Source organism: Pieris brassicae, chromosome 3 (genome assembly GCF_905147105.1).
Source record: "Pieris brassicae chromosome 3, ilPieBrab1.1, whole genome shotgun sequence".
Classification (NCBI taxonomy): Eukaryota; Metazoa; Arthropoda; class Insecta; order Lepidoptera; family Pieridae; genus Pieris; species Pieris brassicae.
Genome location: NC_059667.1, coordinates 22,343,971 through 22,369,706, shown reverse-complemented (window position 1 = coordinate 22,369,706; position 25,736 = coordinate 22,343,971). Strand labels below are relative to the sequence as shown.

General features: G+C 36.7%; 1 protein-coding gene and 1 pseudogene across 4 annotated transcripts; one reads left to right on the top strand and one right to left on the bottom strand.

Annotated features, from left to right (window-relative positions):
* Window positions 1-183: 183 nt before the first annotated feature.
* On the bottom strand, window positions 184-5,268 carry LOC123707020 (annotated as a pseudogene).
* Window positions 5,269-5,317: 49 nt separating this feature from the next.
* Window positions 5,318-25,604, top strand: LOC123707019 (transient receptor potential cation channel subfamily V member 4). 4 transcript variants are annotated; one of them, XM_045656766.1, is made up of 25 exons: window positions 5,318-5,370; window positions 6,110-6,254; window positions 6,935-7,089; window positions 7,227-7,367; window positions 7,841-7,922; window positions 12,038-12,133; window positions 12,400-12,617; window positions 12,828-13,053; window positions 13,584-13,699; window positions 14,516-14,764; window positions 16,196-16,347; window positions 17,904-18,034; window positions 18,297-18,382; window positions 19,590-19,751; window positions 20,097-20,285; window positions 20,564-20,679; window positions 20,918-21,027; window positions 21,421-21,612; window positions 22,979-23,115; window positions 23,501-23,636; window positions 23,838-23,919; window positions 24,273-24,356; window positions 24,737-24,840; window positions 25,044-25,140; window positions 25,381-25,604. In XM_045656766.1, exons 2-25 carry the CDS (start codon window positions 6,122-6,124, stop codon window positions 25,517-25,519), a joined length of 3,333 nt encoding a protein of 1,110 aa, XP_045512722.1. In that variant the 5' UTR covers window positions 5,318-5,370; window positions 6,110-6,121; the 3' UTR covers window positions 25,520-25,604. The 4 variants fall into 4 exon arrangements, with proteins under 4 accessions (XP_045512722.1, XP_045512723.1, XP_045512719.1 ...); XM_045656767.1 differs by having other exon boundaries at window positions 20,163-20,285; window positions 23,838-23,934; window positions 25,381-25,603; XM_045656763.1 differs by having other exon boundaries at window positions 23,838-23,934; window positions 25,381-25,603.
* Window positions 25,605-25,736: the final 132 nt, after the last annotated feature.

Genomic DNA, 25,736 nt, shown 5'->3' with positions numbered 1-25,736 from the left:
GATTTTTCAGTCGAAAAGAAAACTTGTGGCATGAGTTATGTTCAGGCAGACCGAAAAGACATTAAAAAAAGAATTTATTTATTTATATGTCTTTACAATTTGAAATCTACTACAAGACTGATCTAAATCTAAATAATACGAATACAATAATCAACTCTCAAATAAACTACAGTCGGAGAAATCGCTGAGTGCAACGTCAGCGATTACCAAGGGTTATGCCTTGGTAACTCCTCCGTCCTTCAGAGAGAAGCTGATTTTATAGCTTCCGCCAGTGTCCTCACTGGTAGGCGTGATCTTCCGTGCGTTCTTGGTGCATCTGCTTGATAACTTTTTATATACTTTCCATGATACTGCACATATCAGTAACAGATAGAGGATGATAGTTGTCCAGCTTGGAGTTGCCATCATCTTAGGCCAGTCGTTGATGTCACCCTGCTTCTCCAGATCTTCAGCCTTGTCCAGTAGTTGCCGAACGTTATCTAATTCCAGATCTTGCAATTTTACTTGATACCGCACGACATCCACAGGTGAGACTTGTTTTTGGGGCAATGGTATTATTTCATCCAAGTCTAATTTCGTGACATATGACTGCAGCGTCATGTTCGCAAATTCTGCGCGACAATCTTCTGTTACGGTTATAAGATGGATGCACGATGGTAAGATGTGTTGGTCCCACATTGTGCTCTTACGATCTCTTCTCGTTTAAGTATGACCAGCCACGTGTTGTCCCGCGTTTTTTGGATCTTGCTGTCACCTAGTACCATCTTAACACGGCTGCAGTTGGCATTCTTGTTTTATGAGGTTGACGATGCAATCTTCTGATTTTGTGAAGGATTTCATTTGCAGAGACTCGCAGAGATGGACACTCTCGGTGATCGACTTGCAGCTGTTGTCGAGGTATGCGTAATCATCGCTTCCAAGTGCAAGGAATTTGGATTTGGGTATAATGGTGAGGTACTCGGTATCAGGGATAGAATATAAATGAATAAGGTCATATATACTTTTATCAATAGAAGGTATTTGTAAAATAAATGTTAATGAGTGCTTAGTACTATACGCTTTTACTGTTATTGACCTTTCTAGTTCTTTAAGTAATTTCTTAGTTCCGTCATATTTGGGAATAAGATCTACCAAAATTTTAAAATGCGGTGTATCTAATAGCGACATATTTTGAATTTAATTATATGAATTAATAAAGTTATAAAATATAACAATTTCTATGTAGATCCGCTTACACTTAACAATACGCGTAACGTGACGCTAAGGAATGTCCGTCCGATGTGAGAACAAGACAATAGCCTATTGTTATAATGTTAAAGTTTTAAACCGATTTTAGGTTTAAACACTCATTAATTATATATATATAAAAAAATAAACTATATCCAGGACAGGAAATAGGGCAGGAAACTTGGCTTAGACTTTGTCGAGTCTCGTAGCAGCACGAGGGAACGCCCAATGCTCCAGGTGTACCCGCGTGGATCTCGGTGACCGCCCTTGATGAGGTTCCTTTGGATTGCAGTAACGCGACTAGGGAATCGCCGTTTACCAGGGGGTTTTGAAGAGTTTGATTCGTGGTTTTCCTAGTTAAACGTGCAATCCTACCGACTGCGCCAGTTATGTTCAGGCAGACCGAAAAGGCATTAAAAAAAGAATTTATTTATTTATATGTCTTTACAATTTGAAATGTACTACAAGACTGATCTAAATCTAAATAATACGAATACAATAATTAACTTTCAAATAAACTATAGTCGGAGAAATCGCTGAGTGCAACGTCAGCGATTACCAAGGGTTATGCCTTGGTAACTCATTACATGTATAAAAGATACATAGCATGTATAAACCTTAATGGCATGTATAAAACTTTTATAACACGCTTCACTTTAAATATACCTTATCAATATATTTAACAATGTCAGGATATATATCTTATAATGAACAATATTTTTATTTCACACATACAAACGTCAAACATATAGATTTTTGTAATATAAAATATTTAAGTATCGCGTTATTAAAAAACCTTTCAAAAGTGAATAAACATGTTTACTGCATTCTAAACTGGTAACTCGCTATTAGCGAGAGATTATCGGAATATACAATTCGATAAGAAAAGAGCGTAGCAATTTCTAAAAGGCTGGCAGCACGCTTGCGAGCTTTGGCGCGCATGGGCGAATGGTATAACTTACATCGCGTGAGCCTCCTGGTCTTTTGTCTCCAGTAACAAAAAAAAACCTTCTTCTATAAGTATACTTTATAATGAATTGTACAACTTTCCTTTTCTTAAACATACTAGGAATCCCCCTATTAGTTCTAGTATTATGTAACGAATTTGGGGGGGGGGGGGAGGTTCTCTTGTAAAAAGTTGCCATGCGTGGCGGGGATTGAATTACGCGTTATTGTTAATATTATTTTCCACTTTCCAGTACTTTACATCATATAATGGTAAGTTTTAGGTATAAATAGTCACTGAGTGGTCACGAAACGTTTTAAAGAACGAAGATCAAGTTGAGTTCTTTATTAAAACGGTGCAATTCAACTGATTTAGGGTGTATAATCTAGACAAAATGAAGAATACAGCTTACAGAAAAATAAATAAGGTAACAGATGTTACAATGAAAATAAATAAACTAAAGTGGAAAAGTGGCTGGGCTGGGCTAGAGGAACAGGAAAGTACTAAACTGGTGCCCAAAGTACAGCAAACGAAAAAGAAGCAGACATCTTACAAGGTGGATATACCAAATTAAAGAAAGTAAGAGTGGCACATTGCAGAGAGCGATGGCGGGAGTTGGAGGAGCCCTTTGCACTAAAATAGGCACACAGATAGACTAAAAGAAGATTGAAAGAGAATCGTGTTTAAATGTATCTGAATTAAAGGCTATTATTATTAGTTTTTAGGAATGTTTTGTAATTTTAAAGCACTCAGCAGATTCATGATTTCGGTCCCTTAGCAACTCATACCTGCAATCGAAAAGTTAACATCATTGAATAGGAACATTGTTCTATGAAACGCATGGATATATGTCTCTACGCATACTTGAGTCGATTAATACTTTGAAAAATCTGTGCGTTATACTGCACACTACCCATTTGTGTCAGTTTTAGTTTTTAACAATAACGATGATGTCGATTTTGTGCGGGTAGTCTGTATTTGTATCCGCATACGTTATCGCACTTCGGGGTTACACACTCGATGTTTTGGTTGTACACTCGATAATTATATACAGGGAAATCGATTTATATATTAGGTTTTTGAGTGCTGGCAATTTCTTCTTAAAAATATAGAACTACTTTTTTTTTAATATTTTCTGAATGTTATACTTTTCATAAATAGTTGTATGGTATTCAATAAATATTATTGAATTCATCAAATCTATACATTGTTATTCGACGATTATTAAACTTATGAAATCACTGTTAATTTTCGTCTAGTCTAGTTGTACACACAATAGATGTGATCCTTGGATATGCAGGATTGCTAAGATTTGACTCATTTATGATTAATCTATTCTCCATGTCATCTGGAACTCCAAAATAATTACATCAAGGACTTGGCTAATAAGAACAGCGAAATGTTGATAATATCAGAATATAGTAAATACTCTCCATCCATAAACTCTAGATTTACAATCAATAAAAAAATGTTAATAATTTTTTCTCTCATCTTTAATCTCACAATAATATGTCAGGGAGGATTTCCTGTAAGCTGTTCTGATTTTTTTAGCAATATTAATGTTTGGATCGCCTTTAGTTGGCATGAGGTATTCTGAAAAATGACCCTCTTTTGTTTTTAGATACTGGTGCTTCATTGGTAATAAACTATAACCATATACTAATCCATAATTCCGGTTTGTAAGTAAAACTACATAAGAATGTAAATGTTTTCTCACAAGAGATTACAGGATTGTGTCCTTTGTAACCCTGAACAATCTCAACTCTGAAAATTCTTTTTACAGATGATAACTCTAAATCTGATATATTTCTTATATTACATACATATAAGAAATATATCAGATTTACTAGAAGTAGACAGGATTTCAATATTCAATACTCATAACCACCTTTTAGTACCTCCCAGTCTCAATTCTAATATAACCAAAATTTTGACTCCGTAACTATTATCCAAATCTATTTGATTAAATATTGTTCAATTAAAATTTAAAACCTCTCAAGCAGTCTTTTGTTAGATAATCATAACTTGATAAAATACCCACAAAACGCTTATATTTCAATTAATTTTTACCCATGGCAATGTCTTATTATAACAAACTCCATAGTAACTAAAAATTTTGGGTATGAAATCATGTTTTCATTAAAATAATTTATGGAATATATATTCAATAACATTTCTTTAAAATAAATTAGTGAAATTTAATGACATCTTGGCATTGGTAATTGGATTTGCAATTAATTCAACAATAGATACAACATAATTGAAGTATGGATTGATACAGTAAGGTATGTAAAAATAGTGGTAGTTTTTGTTATTTTTAATTTAATAGGAATGTGTTTAATGGCCTAAACTAATAATAGTACTACAGTTAAATTTAGTCAGTTTTATTTTTGGGTAATACAGATAATATAAATGGTAAAAATGTATATTATGGTACTTTGTCTCAATGAGCATAATATAGCAATTCTCCGTGGATGTATTATAGTTAAAACAAAAATTTAATTTTTGTTGAGTGTTATCTCTAAACAAGTTACAGAATTTATAGTTAAAAAACTCTTTAAAGTGTACAAGACTAGCCTTTTTTTTTAAACAAAACATGTAAACATATAATAACATTAATTTTTTAATTGAAATCTTTAATAAAAAATAATAATTAAAAAGTGGAATTTTAGAAATGTAGAAATAATAGAAGATGTTTAATTATTTATTGGTTCTTAAGAATCCAAACCCAGAACTTAATTAAACAATACTGTGGTACTACATTCTCTGTATGAAATGATAGTAATGGTTGTCTTGAAACAGGAACAGTTTTATAAGACTTTAAAGTTAATTTGAATTAGCAACATAGCTAATAAAGAATAATATAACAACAGAAAGCTGCCCGATGGCACTCATGTGTTACAAATTATCCATTAATATTACAGATAACATTCAAATGGTATAATAATGTTATGAGTCTTACCTGAGAATCATTAGATGAACAAATATCCATACTTAAATTTGAAAATGAGGAGCCTGCCTCACTAAACTTATTTATTGAATGTCTTGCATATTCCATAAACTTTTTGTGGATGTTGGTGGTTTTTAATGTTTTTAAGAAGCTTTCCTGTTTTGGATTCTTTATGTATTGGTTTTCTGTATACCTTTGAACTTTTACTTGTACCTGTTGACTGTATTTCATCCATATTTATATAATTGTAAGTATGAATTTATAAACTCACAATTTTTTTGTAAACTTACTAAATGAATTAAGGTGCCCCTGGTCCTCTAATGTCTTCTTTATTAGAGTTTTATGAACGCAAAGTTTTAAAAATACTTAAATTGGTAAATAAGGGATAGTATGAATTTCTTCATATAAACCAGCAGGATCATCAAATAACATTATAATACTTTCGTATTGCTTGAAATCTAATATATCGATAAAATGGCAGATTGTATAAGGAATTCAACATAAACTTCATGTCTGGTACTGGACTTCGAGGATATTACGTCGGAAAAATTTCTAGTGCATGTTTAAAACTGTGGCATTTTCTAAATAAATCATCAAAATAAATTTATATTATTTGACTTAAGACTACGATTATTGTTAAACATCTTTAGTCTCTTCTTAGTTATGACCCTATAATAAGCTTTAAAAATAGCAGCAATAAACGATACATTATTTTTTAGTAATGTAAAGTAGATTAGTGTAGTTAGCAGTAATATATTTATTATTTATAGTCCAACGAAATGCAGACTATAGTTTTTTGATTAAAGTGACAGTAACCACAGATTGCATAGAAACATTTATTCATTAGTTAAAATGACTTCAATTCTACCTCAAGTATAGCGAAACGCTTGTGCATTGCTATTTCGCTAAGTTTTAATTCTTAATTAAACAAAAAAGTAAATAACGACTTTAGATAAATGTAAAAAGCTTAAAAAGACTTGTTTCAGAATTTTCATACAATGGGGAGCGCATTAGGAAAATTATGGTCAACAACAAAAGTGGCAGCTGTTGGTTCAGTTCTCGATCGTGTCATATCTCAACCGAGCACTGAAGATCACACAGTTTTGTATAAATTAGCTGATTATAAAAAAGGCAGGTACCTTTTTACGTGTATGAGTAATTTTGAAATAAAAAATTTATGTTTTTTTTAAGCCATTACATTATGAACAATATCACAGCCACCTAAACTATAATCTTAAGGGCTAATATGGCTTAAAAAATGCCTGTGTCTGTACTTTATTAATTTTTACACCTTTGTACTTGAAAATTGATTGAACAAATGAGAAATTACAATTTTAAAACGCTTGTGCGTATAAAAATTTATAGGGTTTTTCTTATTTAGTTCTTGTTTTATACCACGTAAGTATCTCGCACAAAAAACGTAATATATGTATATATATTTATCGTAATATTTTATAAATGATTTAATTTTCATTAATTATAATATTTAAATAAGGGATATTCTCACTCATCAAATAATATCACCAATCTATTTATCTTATCTTCTATAAATAGAGCAAATCAAAATATTGGTACGTAAAACAAGGACAAGATATTTTTTGTCCTTTTTCACTCAATTTATTTAAATAGAATTTATTTTTTAAATTTATTAAATTCGGATGGCTAATTTAAATATATATATACACTTTTTATTTAATAAAATCACTTGAGTAAATTTATTAAATAAAAATGATTTTTATTTTCCTAGGCTAGACTAAGATTGATACAATGTTAGTTAGAAATCAATAAAAAATCAATGTATCATATTACAGGTGGTATTTTACTAGAAACGTACGCAAAGGGCGGCATGGTGGCTGCAGAAAAACTGATTCGTGAGGAGTTCGCTGGCTATATGTACGCTGCTGGACGGGGTAGAGTCATAAATCGGGCGGAATACCTTCGGTGGAAGTTCAGAGAACAGGAGCAGGTTTATACTATTAGTTATCAGACTTAGAAAAATGTTGACATATGTCATTTGTCAGACCGTTTATTACCAGCGAAAACAACATTTAGTTTACAGTCGGCCATTTTGTTAGTAAGATGACAGATGAAAACTTGTTACAGGTAGTGCTGCCAATAGAAGCCTCTCTTTCACCTCACGATCCTTTAGCAAAGTGGGAGGATCATACAGCCTGTTGGCAGATGAGCTATAGGGGTGCACTCGGAGAATCTCTTTTACATGTACTCATTATTTGTGATACTAAGGTAAATTAGAAAATCGAGATTCTAGAATATAGATAATATTTTGTATGGATCTGTCTAGGGTGTATTCTACATCTGTGCTCTGTTGATCGAGTTGAAAGTTATACTTAGCTCTAAGTCTCGACACTAAGGATAAAAACTTAAACTTTTGCGGCTACTAGCACGACCTTGAAATATATTTTTAAAAAAAATCTCACAAAATTACTATATTTTTATAGTTAATAATACAATAGCACTAACAATAACGCCTCCGCCAATAATAGTACAACAACAAAAAAACAATAGAAACTCACTAAAAATTACAATGTATACTTATGAACGTCAAAAAAAAATGCCAGGTGGCTCACCCGATGTTATGCCCATAGAAAATCTCAGTACCTGAATGCTCACGCATATGTTACCGGCCTTTTACGTAATCTTGATCAACCAGACCAACAAAATATATTGTATCTATATAGTAAAATGTTCTATTTTAGATACATACACGACTAGCAAGGACGTTAGTGAAATGTTTTCCGAAACTATCACTCGATGTTGTGGAAGGTGAAGAATATTTAGGTAATATTTTTTTTATTTAATTCACATTGCATTTAAAATAAATTACACTGAAGGTCTCCTTCTCGGTCTAGGGAACTATCGTGAAAGTTTGAAGTGTGCTACAAAAATAAAATAAATATATAGAATTCGACAATTACTAAACTAAAACAAACTTATTTGGGCAGAAATGTATCTAGTCTAAATATAATGCGTCTGATTTACTGATATTTATAATTATTTCAATAGGAATTCCCAAAAACGCACTCTAAACATCGAATTATGGAATAAATTCTTTAACTACGTATTGGATAATTTCTTATCTACTTAAACCATTAAACATTATTTTTAATATCTAGGTATGTCGTACTCGTCGATAACCCAACAGAACTTGCTAGCTAGCTTGCAATCATTTATGCTGAATGCACATACTTTAACATAACTTTACCCTGCCTGCTGCACAGCTTAATAAAAATATGGCGTGATTGTGATTTTGAAAGAGGATTTATAGAGATATAACTTTTTTTTATGTAATAGGAGGCACCTGATGTTAAGCTATACCCCCGCCCATGAACACTCACATTGCCAGAAGGCTCGCAAGTGCGTTGCCGGCCTTTCAAGAATTGGTACGCTCTTTTCTTGAAGGACCCTAAGTGGAATTGGTTCGGAAATACTTCGGTGGGCAGCTGGTCTTGACTTGTGGAAGTAACATTTTTAATTACACCATATTTTTTTGGCGTCGGGACGTGACGAGCCCATCGCCCACTGGTGAAATAACCTGTGACAGAGGTTATTTCACCAGCGCAATCAGTCAATCCCTTCCTAGTGGGAGTGCCATGCTGTTGCCTCCTGGTTTCAGCCAAACGGGCAGGCACGACCGGGGCAGTACCACTGTCTTTCAGAAAACCGGCGTAAAGTGATACAATAGGTTCGCCTTCTTGTACTCGCGTTTCGTGTGGTGAGAAAGATTCCCGGAGCCCATCCCCCCCCCCCTCTACAAGAAATATGAAGGTGCAGAAGAAACAGAATCTACCCCAGGGGGGTACCACACGCGCTTGCGGTGGAGAATCCCCCTCTGGGCGTCCACCACCGGGACACTCAGCACCCGTGGTGGACGCACAGGCTGCCCTTCGTATTCTGGGGGGGGCAATTCTACGCTCTTTAAAAAAAAAAATATCGGTCTCGGGGCAAACGGAGCAATCCAACAAAGGCACCCCCATCCACACTCGCCGTGGAGTTCACAAATATTAGGGGGCTCAACTCCAACATCCACGCTGTCCACTATCATTTAGAGACTGCGAAGCCGGCCTTGCTCTTTCTTACCGAGACTCAGATTTCGTCCCCGGCTGATACTTCTTACCTCTCCTACCCGGGGTACAAATTGGAACATTCATTTGTGCCGCGGGCTGGAGTTTTGCGCGTACGTCCGAGAGGATATCTGTTCTCGTCGCCTCGGGACGCTTGAAGGAAGGGACCTATCTAATCTCTGGCTGCGCGTAGACTGCGATGACCATCCGCGATTCTACGCATGCCTGTATAGGTCCCATAGCGGAAATACCGAAACTGACCGACTCATTGAGCACATCCAAATGGCTACAGATTCCCTGCTCGAAAGGATTCCTACCGCTGAAATCGTGATACTTGGCGATTTTAACGCCCACCATGCCAATTGGCTCGGCTCTGAAACCACCGATCACGCGGGAAGATCCTTTCACGACTTTGCTTTAGCCTACGACTTGACGCAAATGGTCCCTGCGATTACGCGAATACCAGATGTGGATGGTCATAAACCTTCTTTGTTGGACCTTCTGCTGACTTCACATCCGGAGACCTACCAAGTCTCTGTTGACCCGCCATTGGGTTCATCAGATCATTGTGTGGTACGGACCATTGTGCCGCTCACGCGCCCTTTACGTCCTAGCTTTGCGGGCTGTCGCCGTGTGTGGCACTATAAGTCAGCAGATTGGGGGCCCATTTGCTTTTCGTTGAGTACTCCGGATGCCGTCGCTGACTCTGTCGCTGATGTGGTCCTGCAGGGCATGGAACTTTTTATTCCATTCTCTGCGGTGCCGGTCGGTGGCAAGTCCCAGACTTGGTTTAGGCGTTCGTGCAAAGAGGCTTTGCGCCGTAAGCGTGAATGCTTTCAAGCCTGGGCAGAAGCAGCGACATCCTGTGATGCGGCTATCGGCGAACGTAAAAAAGCATACAATTCAGCCTCTAGGTCCTTCAAACGGGAAATCGCTAAGGCAAAGTCAGAGCATATTGCCAGGTTTGGTGAGAAAATGCCCCACCTTCCTTCGGGAACTCGAGCCTTCTGGTCTCTTGCCAAAGCTGTCCAAGGGAATTTCTGTCAGCCCTCTATTCCACCACTGCATAGGGAGGATGACTCACTGGCCCATACTGCAAAAGAGAAGGCCGATCTTCTAGGCTGTCTCTTTGCGTCGAACTCAACTTTGGATGATCAGGGGAAGGAACCACCGACATTATTGCGGTGTCTACGACTACTACGATGCCTGAAGTTACATTCCGGCAACGTGCTATCCGTAAACATTTATTTTCCCTGGACATCCATAAGTCGAGCGGGCCTGATGGCATCCCCCAATTGTGCTGCGTACTTGTGCTCCTGAGTTGGCTCCAGTCCTAACGCGCCTTTTCCAGTACCTGTACTCCCTCAACACTGTTCCGAAGTGCTGGAAGACAGCTTTGATACATCCGATCCCTAAAAAAGGCGATCGCTCTGATCCGTCCAACTATCGCCCAATCGCAATAACCTCCTTGTTCTCCAAAATAATGGAAACCATTATTAACGGCCAGCTCTTGAGGTATCTAGAGGGCAGCCAGCTGATTAGCGATTCTCAGTACGACTTTCGTCGTGGTCGCTCAGCTGGTGACCTCCTTGTATACCTTACACATAGGTGGGCAGAGGCAATTGAGTCCAAGGGGGAGGCGCTGGCGGGTGTGGCACAGAGCACTGCTCTCGAAGCTTCCAGCCTATAGGCTCCCCGAGAAATTATGCAACTGGATTTCCAGCTTTCTCGCTGATCGGAGCATTAAGGTCGTCATCGACGGAGCATGCTCCGACCTTAAACCCGTCAATGCTGGTGTCCCACAAGGCTGTGTCCTATCCCCGACCCTGTTTATTCTGCATATTAATGATATGTTGCAACTTAGCAACCTTCATTGCTATGCGGAAGACAGCACTGGGGATACTTTTTACACGGGCCGGGCAGGTATTTCTCGGGCTGTTGTTGATGAGTGCCGGAACAAACTTGTGTCTGAAGTCGAAACTCTTTTACGTGGAGTCTCGGGCTGGGGTAGACTAAATCTAGTCCAATTTAACCCCAAGAAGACACAAGTCTGCGCGTTTTCCGCTAAAAAACTCCCTTTGTCGCTACTCCCCTCTTTGAAGGCACTCTCCTTAAAGCCTCAGCTAACATCGGAATATTGGGCGTTGACATATCGAATAACGTCCAGTTTCGCGGTCATTTGGAAGGGAAGGCTAAATTAGCCTCCAAAAAGCTTACGGTACTTCACTCCGGGCCACCGCTTGCAACTCTATAAAGCGCAAATTCGGGCCCACATGGAATACTGTTCTCACCTCTGGGCGGGAGCTCCCCAGTACCAGCTCCTTCCACTAGACCGTATTCAACGAAGAGCGGTTCGAATCGTCGACGACCAATCACTTTCCGTGCGGCTTGATCCCTTGGCGTTGCGTAGAGATGTTGGGTCTCTCTGCATCTTCTACCGCATTTACCATGGGGAGTGTTCAGAAGAGTTGTTTGGTCTAATACCCGCAGCTGAGTTTCATTATCGGACGTCAAGGCAAAATACAAAATACCATCCGTATCACCTCGACGTCCGTCGTTCCACAACTGAGCGTTTTCTAAGGCAGTTTTTGCTGCGCACCACCACTATGTGGAACCAGCTGCCCACTGAAGTATTTCCGAACCAATTCCACTTAGGGTCCTTCAAGAAAAGAGCGTACCAATTCTTGAAAGGCCGGCAACGCACTTGCGAGCCTTCTGGCAATGTGAGTGTCCATGGGCGGCGGTATCGCTTCACATCAGGTGAGCCTCTTGCCCGTTTGCCTGCTATTACATAAAAAAAAATCAGAAACATCTTTCCTGTCATATTTCTAGGCGCCAGTTCACTTCATCTTGCAATTGCTTATAGCAATAACGAGTTGGTTCAAGACCTGGTGGAGGCTGGAGCGGATGTTAACCAACGAGCTATTGGTGAGTTCAGTTCATAAATACACATTTGATCTCTTTTTTTATAAATATTTCTTTCGGTTTAGTTTGTTATATTGTAAATATTTTAAATGTCAGATGTGTGTGTGTGACTGTGTGTTACTTACTCGATCGCGGGAAAATGCTACCTGGCTTTGGCTGTTCATGGTAATATTTTTTAAATTTGTAATTTTGATATACCTAAGCTGAAAAACAAAAAAATAATTAAAATAAATGAATAGTTAATGAAGCATTTATCAATTGGTTCCCAGGCAGTTTCTTTCTACCACGAGATCAACAGCGGATACCACCTTCTCGTCAAACCAACTACGAAGGCCTGGCATACCTTGGCGAGTACCCGTTGGCTTGGGCAGCTTGTTGCGCCAACGAGGCTGTCTACAATCTACTTTTGGACTCGGATGCTGATCCAGATGCCCAAGATTCCTTTGGGAATATGATCCTTCATATGGTTGTCGTTTGCGATAAATTGGTAAGTGTTGCGTGGCCCTAAATAGTACTTTTATATGGTGTTGTTTACGTCACCAACAGGAATTTTCCGGTATTGATTCACGACGAAACATAGTTTGGTCTTGGTAAGCTCTGAAGGTTATCCTATAGAATGCATTACGATACTTACAACTACTGCAGTTACACCTTTAAATGTCAAATATTAAAAATAATGTCAAACCAAATGCTTCAGGACATGTTCGGCTACGCCCTTCGTCACCCAAAGGTACCGGCGAGTAATGGAAGACAGAACGATGCTGGTTTCACTCCGCTCACCCTGGCCTGCCAACTGGGTAGAGCCTCCGTGTTCAGGGAGATGCTGGAACTGTCTTCCAGAGAATTCTGGAGATACTCAAATATAACCTGCTCTGCGTATCCATTGAACGCGTTAGATACTTTATTGCCGGATGGACGGACAAGTAAATAATTTAGTTTTTAACTGACCTCAAAATAGGTGTACGAGGTAAGACTGTACATTTTGCTGACTCACGATTCCTTAGCGTGGCGATTTCCAAAATCGTCGGAGTTACGGCACGAGAGTATAGCCAGACGTGTGCACTTAACATTAACATTTTATTATTTCGTGTGTATTCTCTTGTTGCATGCGAGTGTCACGACGCTGACCCAGGAACAGTACAATAGGTGATCAGTTTCTTCTATGCAAAGTAAGAGGTATGAGGAGCATGATGTTCTGATCGCTGATTGCAGGTGCTTACAAACATTTTGTAATAAAAACGTTTTAAAAGAGTGCCGGAGAAATTATTGGCAGTTCTTCTCTTCTGTTCTACGCCCTTGATTTGAGGGCAGTAAATGTAAATTTGCCTGCCTTTATAAGTGTACATTGAGTTGCCTACCTAATTGCGGGGCTGATAGCCCTTGGCAACAGTTAAACAGTTATTTTATTGTAATTTTTGGAATTATTTCAGACTTTTTATTGATCTGTTTACAGATTGGAATTCAGCCCTATTCATAATTCTTAATGGTACAAAACAAGAACATCTGAACATGTTAGATGGAGGTATCATACAAAGACTTCTTGAAGAGAAATGGAAAACATTTGCAAGGGTAAATTCTTCCTTAACCCGCCAGCACTCTCGCATTTCGGTCGGTATAAATGTCATTAAATGCCGGTTTTAGCAAGTAATATTTTTTATTGAATTAAGTAAAATACACTTTATTTATTCAAGAAAAAAAAAATTCAAAACATTTTTCTACATTAATCTTTCTTATTTTACTACATCCATATCATAATGAGCGTTTAAAAAGCAATAGTTGTATATTGCAGAAATGTGTATCTGATTAAAATTATTTTTCTGTTAACGCCAGTAAATAATAATAATTAAGCCTCATTTATTCCTTGACACATTCATTCATCTCTATAAAAGATACACACTTAAAATTTTATAAAATATATATATATATGTCATTTCTGTTCCTTTAGGGCCTCTTATAGAGTAGATATAGGCCTCCTCCAATTGGCTCTATCTCTCTCTCTTGCATCCAGCCAATCTCTCCCACCAACTTCTTTAAATTCGTCAGCCAAGTGCAACAGGGCTCTCCACCTCGTAACCCTGATTGTCAATCTGTAATTGTTCATGTATGGGTGGGTGGCCTGCCCATTTCCACTTAAGGTTTTTGAAAAGCGATATTTCATCAATAACTTTTGTTTTATTTCTTATTGCTGTAGTTCATATCTTTTTCCTTTAGTTTTAAATGTAGTACTACGTTCCATTCCTCGTTGATAAGTTGTTATTTTGTTGTTTGGTTTTCTTTACGCCAGTAATTGAAATTATATATTAACTGTTTGGTTTATGATATTTATGAAAATTTTCTGTTCTTTTAGTAGTTTGTGTTTCGTTAAAGTTTATTAACTTTTTTCAGAAAAAGTTTCTCAAACGCCTGATGATACTAATGTTGCACTTGCTACTTCTTTCTGTATCGGTCTACCTCCGCCATAGTAGCGTAGAAGCTGACTCCTACCCTGACTGGGGTCTGGAGGTCACTGATGCCAGAAGTGGTATACGACTTGCCTGTGAATTGGGAACTATACTGAGTACATTATGCTATATAATACTGCAGCAGGGGGATGAGATTAAGAACCAGGGAGTCATAGCGTATTTCAAGCAATTGGTAAGAGTATGGCAGCTAAATCGTGGAATTATCATTGTGTGGCAAAGTATTAACAACTAAATCAGACCTATATAGACGTATGTCTGAATTCGTTGAAAATATAGACACAATTCAATTACGTTTTTTTTTCACTAATTTAATACAGATGACCACAATGTACATATACTATAACTAATATTAATCATAGATGGCGCTGATAATTTATTGGCCTAAATTGAATCAGGAAAAAAATATTTTTATAATTTTTTAAATTGAATCGTGAGAATTACGAACACGGCTTAAGAAGTGAAATGCAACCTTTTGCAACCATTGTATAAATTTAAGGACTTGTTTACTTTATCGTCGTGACAGCTATAAAAACGTTATATGAGTATCTAGCTAAAGTATGTGAGAAACGTCGATCTCCACCACGACCTGGAGCTCCCCACCATAGCCCAATGGATGAAGTTGGCGTCCACACGCCACTTTGACAAGGCTAAACACCATCCCAATCCGCTGGTGCGTAATAGCATCAACTATTACCCCTTCCCGACAAAAAAGGCTCGCAGGAGGCCTCGACACATACTAACGGATCCGGACGATCCAATTACTGTAGCAAACAATAAATTAAAAGCCGCCCGCGCGGCCAAAAATAATAAAAATAGCCAATCACAGATTAGGGTAAAAAACCGCCTTCACCGGGGAAGGCGAGGACCTTTACTTCGCACTTCGCTCACTACAGTGAGCTTCCGTCCTGCCCTTCAGGCGATTGACCGCCCCGCGACGGCCCAAGCCGAGGTTCGAGTCTCACAGGAGACGCCCTTGCGCTAGCCGCGGGATAAAACGCCATTCTCCAAAACAGCCCGAGCTGAGCTGTAAAGGCCCTTAAGGCCAACAGCGAGATTCCTTCTTCAAAAAAAAACTAGCTAAAGTATTACTATAAACGCCTTGTCTATATATATACATTATACGCATTCATGGGCCCAAAATATGGTGAAGCAAACAAACCGTCAAAAGGCTTAGGAACTCTGCTGATTTGTTATCTAACAGATCTTTACCTGGGTCTTTTAATAATAATAGGTTGCAAACTGCGGTAGACGTTATCATAATATATTATAGATTCGTATGCATATTTCCATTACCTACATACATACCATTTTTTTAATGAGGTGAAAATGCGCTTACGCAGGCCCGCGCCAAGGATATCGAGCTTGACGCGGGGACTTTGGGGCTGGGTAGCGAGACCCCACCCACTAAGAACTCCTCAGCCCTTCACACGCCCTTAAGATGGGCCCTCGGGGTTCCCCAGGCATTCTACCCAAGGGACCCAGTTAACTTACATACTATACTTTAACTCACCTTATCATATCATATCGGACCAAAATCTTTGTATATTTATGTTAGTACTAAACCTGATTTATCTCTTATTATAGGTCTTCTATCATGTTTCAGATACACGAGCCAGCTAAATTTATTTTCCTTGCATCAAATTTGTTACTCTTAGCGTGTATTCCAGCTCGGTTAAGTAGACAAACAATGTTAGAAGAGGCGATACTAATATTTGTCCTACCAGGATCATGGTTTCTGCTTATGTTCTTTGCAGGGTAAGTTTATGTATACAAATGAAGACAAATAAAAAAACTTACTTTAAGATTCGTATCAATCATACGATTTATGTAGTAATTGTAATTTTTTATTAGTATTAAATTTATATAAGGAATCTTCAAACCTCTTCCCAATAGTTATATTTAGATTACTGAACCTGACCGTAATGGTTTGATGACCCCAGTCGTAACCCATGGCAACGAGTAGCGTCGCTTCTTGGCGGCCATTTTGTCGGTCATTCGCCCTTATAACAGCCAGTACGCCACTGAAACCATTTTAATACCTGAATATATATAAAAATGCAAAGAGAAATTTATCCTAAATTAATATTAAAATTCTAGCATGTTTCAAAAGTTATATTTTATTATATATTAGTATTAGCAGCCGGAAAATAATAAACAGCTAAAATATAACCATTTCATCCAGCTGTGATTTTGTTCCCTTTGGAGTAGAGACTCGCGGGGTTCACCTGCACAGGCGCTAATTAAAGATTAAAATAGACGCCTGGTAGCTAGTACCCGCGACCCTAGAGCTGGTGATTTCCTCGCTCAAGGGATAAGTATCGCAATAGAGCGAGGGAATGCCGGTTAAAGGTACATTGCCACAGGGACCAAACTTTTTTATTTATCCATTTTTAATTATTATAATTTTTACTATGTAGCTTAAGAACTTTGTAAATATTTGTGTGTTATGAATAAAACTAGTTATTTATTTAAGTTTAGTACTTGTGAACTTATATGTGTTTGTAAAAAACGAAGTGGTTTCGTTTAATAGGGACGGTTTTCGACTAGTTAATGCTTGTTTTGGCCATCAACAGTGAATTCTGAGAAATATGAAAATAATAAAATTAAAAAAAAACCTGTTCTCCTCCTACAAGTCAAAATTTAAGAAATATAATAACACCGTGTCTGACACAGACACACAGTGGGACAATGTGTATGTTTGATTTTTACTTTTTTACTTTTAATGTATCATCTTTTTAGTTTAGTTTGTTTTTTTTGTTCCTGTGTTTTTTCCACTTCTTGCCTATCTTATGTAATTTAATACTTTTTTTTCCTTTACCCACAATGGTTTTCTGGAAGAGATCGCTCGAAAGCGATAAGGCCGCCAGTTGCCCTCCTTTTGATTTAATTATGTTCTTTTTTTATATTGTAATGTAACGAAGTGTAAATAAATAAAATAATAATAAATAGATTATGATTGAGTTATAGAATTCTTCACTGACTCTCGTCATTTCTGAAGGTCGTTAGTGACGCCGCACAACTTCCTCCAATCTCTCCTGTCTTCGGCAAGCCTCTAAGATCATGGACTTGTTAGGACCTTTACTTGATCCGTCCAGCTAAGACATATCGGCATCGAGGTCTGGTATTTCAAAAATTTCTGGATTTTGCGTTACGTCTCCAAAAAAGCATGCGTTGGTAACAAAGTATCGAATGACGACTTTTTCCTTGTCTTAGTAAACACGTTTATTTCCACTTTTGGAGTTATAGGCAGAACACTTTAGGTTATCTAATAGATCTCTATATAGTATCTCAATAAATAAATCTTGTTGCAGAGCCGTAAAATTGACGGGTCCTTTCGTGACAATGATATACAGCATGATCACTGGAGACATGTTCACGTTCGGTATTATTTATTGCATTATACTGTTTGGATTCTCGCAATCGTTTTTCTTCTTGTATAAAGGTACTTTCTTATATAGACATAGACATTAACCTTACATTTATTACTAACAAAACACACACAGACACACGAAAGAACAATAATCAAAGAAAAATAATATAAAAATAAAAAAGAGAGATAATAATTTTTTTTAAAGAATAAGCTCCGTTTTACGACAGACCACAGCAGCTTGTTTGCGCCACAGTCGCAAAAAGAATATGAATGTAATAAAATATTCTGTGTTGTTATTAAATGAAAAAATATTCTAATATTGGTGACCTTTTAGGATTTCCAAATGTTCAGTCAACACTATACTCAAGTTACGCCAGCACATGGATGGCTCTATTTCAAATAACGCTGGGAGATTATAGTGTAAGTATACGTTTATTTCATGTTAAAAATTATGCAATTAATAAACATAAATAATTATAAAAAGTACAATTTAAATTTGTTATTAAGCTGTATAATAAAATAATAATCAAAATATATAATTATTTATAGTTGAAAATTATAACAGATTTTAAAAGTTTGGTCCCTGTGGCAGTGTACCTTTAATGCTGGCATTTACTGTACTACGATACTTATTCGACGGGCAAGCACCAGATCTTGGGTCATGGGTACTATCTACCAGGCACCAACTTAAACCTTTAATTAGCTCCTGTACACTTGAACCCCACTGCCCAAGAGTCTCTACTCCAAAGGAAATAAAATCGAAGTTGGAGACTCTAATATTACTCTTACGAATAAGCGCAATACAGTGAGGAAATGCTGCCAGTGTTAGAAGTACACTGCCACAGGAACCAAACTTTAAAGTTCGTTTTAATTGTCTATTTAAAAGTAATATTAAAACTTTGGACTCTCTACCAAATCAGCTACGAACTTGTCTTAGACAAATTCAAAACGAGTGGTTCACATGGATAAATCGCATAACAGTTGTTAGTGGACTACTATTAATACTACTAATAGGGCCTATTATATTGCTTGGATTGTTTAAACAAAAAACAATATAAGGGCAGGAGGCTTACCTCATAATAACTGATACCGTCGGCCATGGATACTCATGTCTTGCAAGTGTGTTGCATGCGTTTTTTTTCAACAATCAAATTGGTTCTTGCTTTAAATAATAGAGGATTTTAGTTTTACGCTATATTAACCACTCGCATAGGTACCTAAGTCTGGCTGTACTCTCGGGCGTAACTCCGACGATTTAAGAAATCAACACGCTTATAAACCTAACAAAGCCTGAGTGAGAAAAATGTAGAGGCTTGTACAATTTATAAATATTATTAAACCTCGTTTTATGTATATGTTTGACATGGGCCAACATTTAGGGACCCTTTTTTTCCAAAGAACATGATGTTTTTAAGGCAGTTTGCTTGAAGTTAAACGTGTTTCATAAGCGTGTATGTGGACGTAATTTATGGTGTATGGTATCGTGTCTTTGTCATGCTTGTGAAATCTTTTATATTTGTGTTGTCTTGGGGTCATATCTTCTTGCTGTTGTGGAGTTATCCGTCGTGTCGTCCCCCTCCAATTAGACACCCAACTAACTTTGTTGACCCCCTCCATATGTTAGCAGTACTCCGAACTGGGGCAGACAATCTACCCAAATCTATCCAAGACGGTCTTCGCTGTGTTCATGGTGTTTGTGCCGATTCTACTGCTTAACATGCTGATCGCCATGATGGGGAATACTTATGCCCATGTGATAGAACAGTCGGAGAAGGAGTGGGTGAAGCAGGTAACCAAATATATGGATTTAAACGTTCAACTCCTATTATCTTAGGAGAAACTTTAAGTTGAGATTAGTTTTACGTTGAATACTAAGTGTATGCGTTGAATACGCACAAATAAACGAATAAACGTGGAACTAGTGTCGTCTTGACGACTAATAGTGAAAACGTTGACGATTTAAAATATTTAATTAAAATAATACGTAAAATATATATTTGTTTAGAAATCTGCACCCTATATTAGAATTGCGCATTGACAGCATGAATTTAAAGAAATAACTATAAAAATTTCACCCCAGACAGGATGGTCTAATTATATCCTTAACACATTTGTAAACATATTATATCACCAGTGGGCAAAAATAGTAGTATCCCTAGAGCGGTCCGTAGCCCAGGAAGATGCTCATAAATACCTTCAGGAGTACTCAATTGGGCTCGGACCTTCAGATGACCCAAGGTACGAGCAGAGAGGGGTCATGGTCATCAAGAGTAAGGCTAAAACCAGGGCTAAGCAACGAAAGGGCGCTCTTGCAAATTGGAAGGTAATCGGTAATATATACTTTTGTAAATATATACTGAAAATATATGAAAACATTATTAATGTCAGGTGTTTAGTAAATCTAGATGTACAATATATCCACCTGGAAGTAAATATTAGTCCAGCGAGTATAGTATTTATATTATAAAGTGTTTTCTAAAGATTAAGACAATTGTAATTCAGCGATATTTCATAGCGAGTTAAGTAGCCTCTCGTTATTTTTAAATGTTAGTTAAATAATAAATTGTGTTTTTGGTAGTCTAATATATCATTGCGTTCTAGCGGGTAGGTAAAGTGACGATAGCGGAGTTAAGAAAGCGTGGTATCACTGGTGAGGAACTCCGCAGGCTAATGTGGGGCCGTGTCTCCATTTCTACTCCTACTAAGCAAAAGACCACGTAAGTTGTTCAGTTCAACCACTTGAAACTCACCTGGAGTGAGTAGAATGTGAACAGAGTTTAGGAATTGTATGCGTTATATAATTCTGCATAATTAATTATAAAAAAAAGTTATTTTAGATTAGCAAGAGATGGGCAGCGTCATCTACCTGCGTCCACTGGTGACGCTTGCTCGCCTGACCCATAAAAACAGAAATTAGTTTGAGGCCGTTTTTATATGTTACATTGGTTTTTATAGTGTACCACCACCGGAAGTGGTAACGGAGGTAGCGGGGGTTGGAGGCGTAGCGCTCTCTTCGGCGTACTCTGCTATGGCCTTCGCGCAGGACTTTGATTTGACTAACACTGGTAAAATTCATGTATCTGCGTATAGGTTTCAATTCATGTATTACTATATTGTACATTTTCCCATTTTACATGATACATATATAGTATTTTTTAATATATATGTGTATATTTAAAACAATACTAAGAGTATATCGATAGCGCAATATTTATTTGTATATTTATTTTAATTTGATTATTTTTGACACACCTCCATAATTAATAGTCTTACCTCGTAGGGTTTATTATAACCCCGTAATAACAATGTCTATACTTATTTTAAATGTATCAGCCTCTCGTAACTTAGGTGTTGGGATTGATTCCTGGCGAAATACAAAAACTGATCAAAGATTCAGAAATGGGAATGCCCCAACCTAAGTCACGAAACTTATCTAAGATAGGCTTAATAAAAAATAGGTGCGGAGACAATGCTACAGCCCCCAGACATCTTGGTGAATGGACTCCAGAAACAAAGCACAGCAACAACACAAATCTACCAAACACAACCGAAAGTAGACACAAATCTGCAAACTACACCAAATAATCAGAATTACCTGGGAATTGATCTTCAAGCGGAATTCTTGAAGACTCAAGAGATTACAAGTCCACGTAAGTAAATATTACTCATAAAAAATGGACTTAGAATCGTAAACCTCACTTTTTTGAAGTTGGTTTATAAGTAAAAAAATAATATATTTGTATTTATATTAAATTATTGTTAAAACAAGATAGTGTTTTACAAATATCGAGTATTTTTTCATAACCTACAAAACAGAGGTCGGTACCAGTGTCTACCTTTAGTGCTGGAAGCAGCTCTTTCACCTGTCACCGGTATTATCTATCAGGCGCCAACATACTCTATATATTTATTACGACTTATTATTATTATTAGTTACCCCCTTTTTAATAAAAACTAATTGATGACAAAAACACATACATACTAGTCAAAACAGTGCAATAATTTTAATATAATTATATTATTATTATAATTATAATAATAAGGTTAATCATTCCGTCCTTCCATTACCTCTATTTGGATCCAGCTGCCCACTGAATATTCATATTTTCGAACCAATTCGACCTAGGGTCCTTCTAGCAAGGTAATTTTAGTACGGATGAAACGTAATAATATTAATATTAGCGTCACGACGATGTGCAGCGTTTTTTTCGAAGAAAAAGGAGCGTTTGAAACCGATTACGTAACGGATAACATGGCATGAACCAAATAGCCATCGAGCGAGACTAGAGAGCATGCGAGAAAGATCGAGAGAGAGTGAGATAGAGCGAATGTCGCAAAACGCAGTGTCATGGAGCGACATTTTGGCATATACGATTTTGTATTCTCTTTGCGAAATTTTAATATAAAAAAATATATTCATTTGTATTAATTTTCGATACTTAATATTTTAATGTCAATTAAATTCATTAAATTCCTAACATATCTTCTTTTTTCCCTCCCTCTAAGTCTCGGAAATCTAAAGTTTTATATTTGTATAAATATGAACAATGTACTTTGTACGCACGAACTGTTTACAAGGGGGCTTGTATTTAAATAGGTAAATTTAAAAGTTATACTCGCTTGTTTATTGAATATTCAATTAATGTTATGTCTAATATAATACTGCGTGCGCCTTTTTACTTAATTTATTAAATTTTTGCCCAGACTGGCTGAGATGTGTTTAATGACAACACAAAGTTGTACCATTTTATTAAAAAAATGTACTAAAAATATTTGTTTTAAGTAGCAGTGTATTGTTACGTTCAAGATTTAAAATATATTGAATAGCTTATGAACAGAAAGGCTAGTCTTCGGTTTATGTCGGTTAAAATAATTAATATTCATAAATATAAATAATATTAGGTGGACGTAACACGCAAAACTATGGAGGTTTTGTCAAATTATATTATTATTATTGTATTGCGTTGTTATTTACTAGGTATGTGTTTAATTTAATCCGTTAACCTAAAAATATAGCTGCAGAAGTATTCCCTGACTACATGAAGGAATTGGTGGCACGGTCAGAAGAAGGTCACAGCTCTCCCGAGTTGAGGACCCTCGCGGAAAAGGCGGCGGAGCTGAACGGCATTCCGGAAATAGATGTCGCAGTTTCTGTAAGTTTCTAACTAGTGCGGTAGTTGTTCAAACAGATTCCGCCACAACGACTAATTGAGACTGGCGCGGTAAACATGGAGCACAAGTGTGTGCATACACAAGTGTCTTCTCAGGCTCAGCCTGAGAGTTAGGGTTACTATACGTAGTTTATATTTTAAAATTATGGTACCTAAACAGATTTTTTTTATTTATTTTGATTTTTAAACCACTGCATTAAGTAGTTTTTGCCCTTACTCGGGTAATTAACTCCAGATTTTGACATACTTTCAAAGCTCTCGAAACGTTTGGACAGTTTTGTGTTTATGTTAAATTTAACTTAAGTATGTCTTAATTAATAAGCACTTTTATCCTAGAAGAAAGTATCCTTGAATAATTTCATTGTAGACGGGAGTTAAATCCGCCCGCCTAGTCGTTGCTGGAGCAGTCTCTGGTCTTTTCGGAGTGGCTGCTGACCAGCCTCCTGCTGATAGCGGCTGGAGAAGGGAGAGACAGGAACAGACAGATAGTGATCCTATATCTGGTAAAACTTGTATATATGTAGACCAGGTTTCTTGGAACGGACTTTCCTTTGGTAGTGATTACTAACTGGTTTATCAATTTGAAGATTTGTGGTGCCGAAAACTTCGTTAAAATCTGGCCATTGAGTTTAGTACGTGTTTATAAGCAGTACTATAATTTAATAAAAAAAGATGGAGATGCATTATAATGTGAACCTTTGCAGACAGTGCAGTATTGGGTCGTGCATGTCGTGCTAAACGCGCTCGAACTGCGTCCAGACGCGCTGCACCTCCACCGCCTCACCTGTATGTTCCAGCACGGTTAGATTTTTGTTTAATAATATTTATTGATATAGACACACACAAGTAACTACTAACATTACATAAATTTTATAATTTGTACAGTATTGGGGCTAGCGTGCTTATGATAAAAACGATATAGTTGAGGTATTTAATAAAATACTTAGGTACTCATAACGGTGTTATTATCAAAAATATAATAATATTCAAGCCGCCCTAATTTCATTCCTCAATCGTAGAAGACTTGCAATCTTATTTTATTACTAACGTTTATATTATTTTTGTCAATAAACAAAACTAATTAAGTTTTATTCGTAACATTAATATTGAAAAGTTATTGATCAAAAAGATTTTTATAGGTCAATGTATTTCGTCGCCTCAGAGAGCAGCGCCGTTGAAAGTGATACGCCCTGGGAGGAACCACAAATTCTTAATACTAACTCGTAGGTCACCAATTATTTATTTTTGTAAGTGCAATATATATTGCACGCCTAAATGTTGGTTTAGTAATATAAAAAAATACTGCACGCTTACGTTTCGCGCCGAAACCCCTTAGTTTTATTCTATACTCAATGTTGCCATATTATGTATAACGATTAATGGGACTTTAAAAAAAAATCACTTCATACCAGTTATTGACGACTTTGAACAAATAAAGCTTTATTACGCATGAGTAGATATAATAAAAGTTAAATGTCGTGCTGGATATTCTATTCCTTATTTCAATGTCATATTAAACTCCATAGTGGCTCAAATTAATAAATAGGTTTATCCAGTCGGTTAAATGTTGGCACGTTGGCAATAACTGATACCATTATTTCAGGGACAATATAATCCAGCGAGATATGGAAATTAAAACGAATAGACCGATTTGTATTCAATACGCCACGGGACAAGCACAAGTCGAACATTCTCTCTTTATTCAAGGTAAACAAATAATTGGAGAAAATAGTTAAAAGTAATATTACTCTAAAAATACTGTTTATACAATTTAGAAAAGTTATTTAATAAATGTTTTGAAACACATTAAAAAACAAAGTAATATCCTCATTCTATCCGTTTTTTATTATGAAAAATTATAAGTAGAGATGCAACTTAAATATTATCTGTGAACGTATCCTTGCATTTAGGGGCCGGAAGTGACGCAGACGTTGAAAGCGCTCCACCCCCGAGGAAACCGGATACACGTAGAATTCGCCCGAAAACAGCTCGACCGCGACGAAATAGGTTACAATATTATTTAATTATCCAATCTTTAAGTTATAGTTCAGTTTCGAAAGCACTTTAATAGATGATCATTGACTTCCATAGTGGTCTCAATTATAAATACCAGTAACCCTTCAATAGGTTATTTTATATATATTTTAAAGTAGGTTTATGGCGTCTAACCGTTTACCGAGCCAGTAACTAACTCGGGGTCACTTAGATGACTTCAATCGAGTAATTCGTATTAAATAATTTTGACAGAATATCCCCGGTACCTGCATCTGGTAGTCCATTAACGCCATGGGCGACAGCGCCTTTGTCTAAACTCACCCGACTTATGCATTCAGCCAGTCTCACTTCTTATTCTTCACAAAGCTCTTCAGAATCACCAAGATATTAACTAATATTTTTTTGTTTCATGTTTAATTTAGACTATAGTATTTTGAATTGTTCCTATTCTCAACCAAGTTGCATAACTAAACTGCCATTTTAAGTTGAAAATAAAACTACAAATTCATTTTTATGTTTTATTTCACCCAAATGCCTGTGTGAGAACGAGTAAGGGATAATCAAAAATAAAAATATTACATTTAAACACAAAATGGAAGATTTGCAAG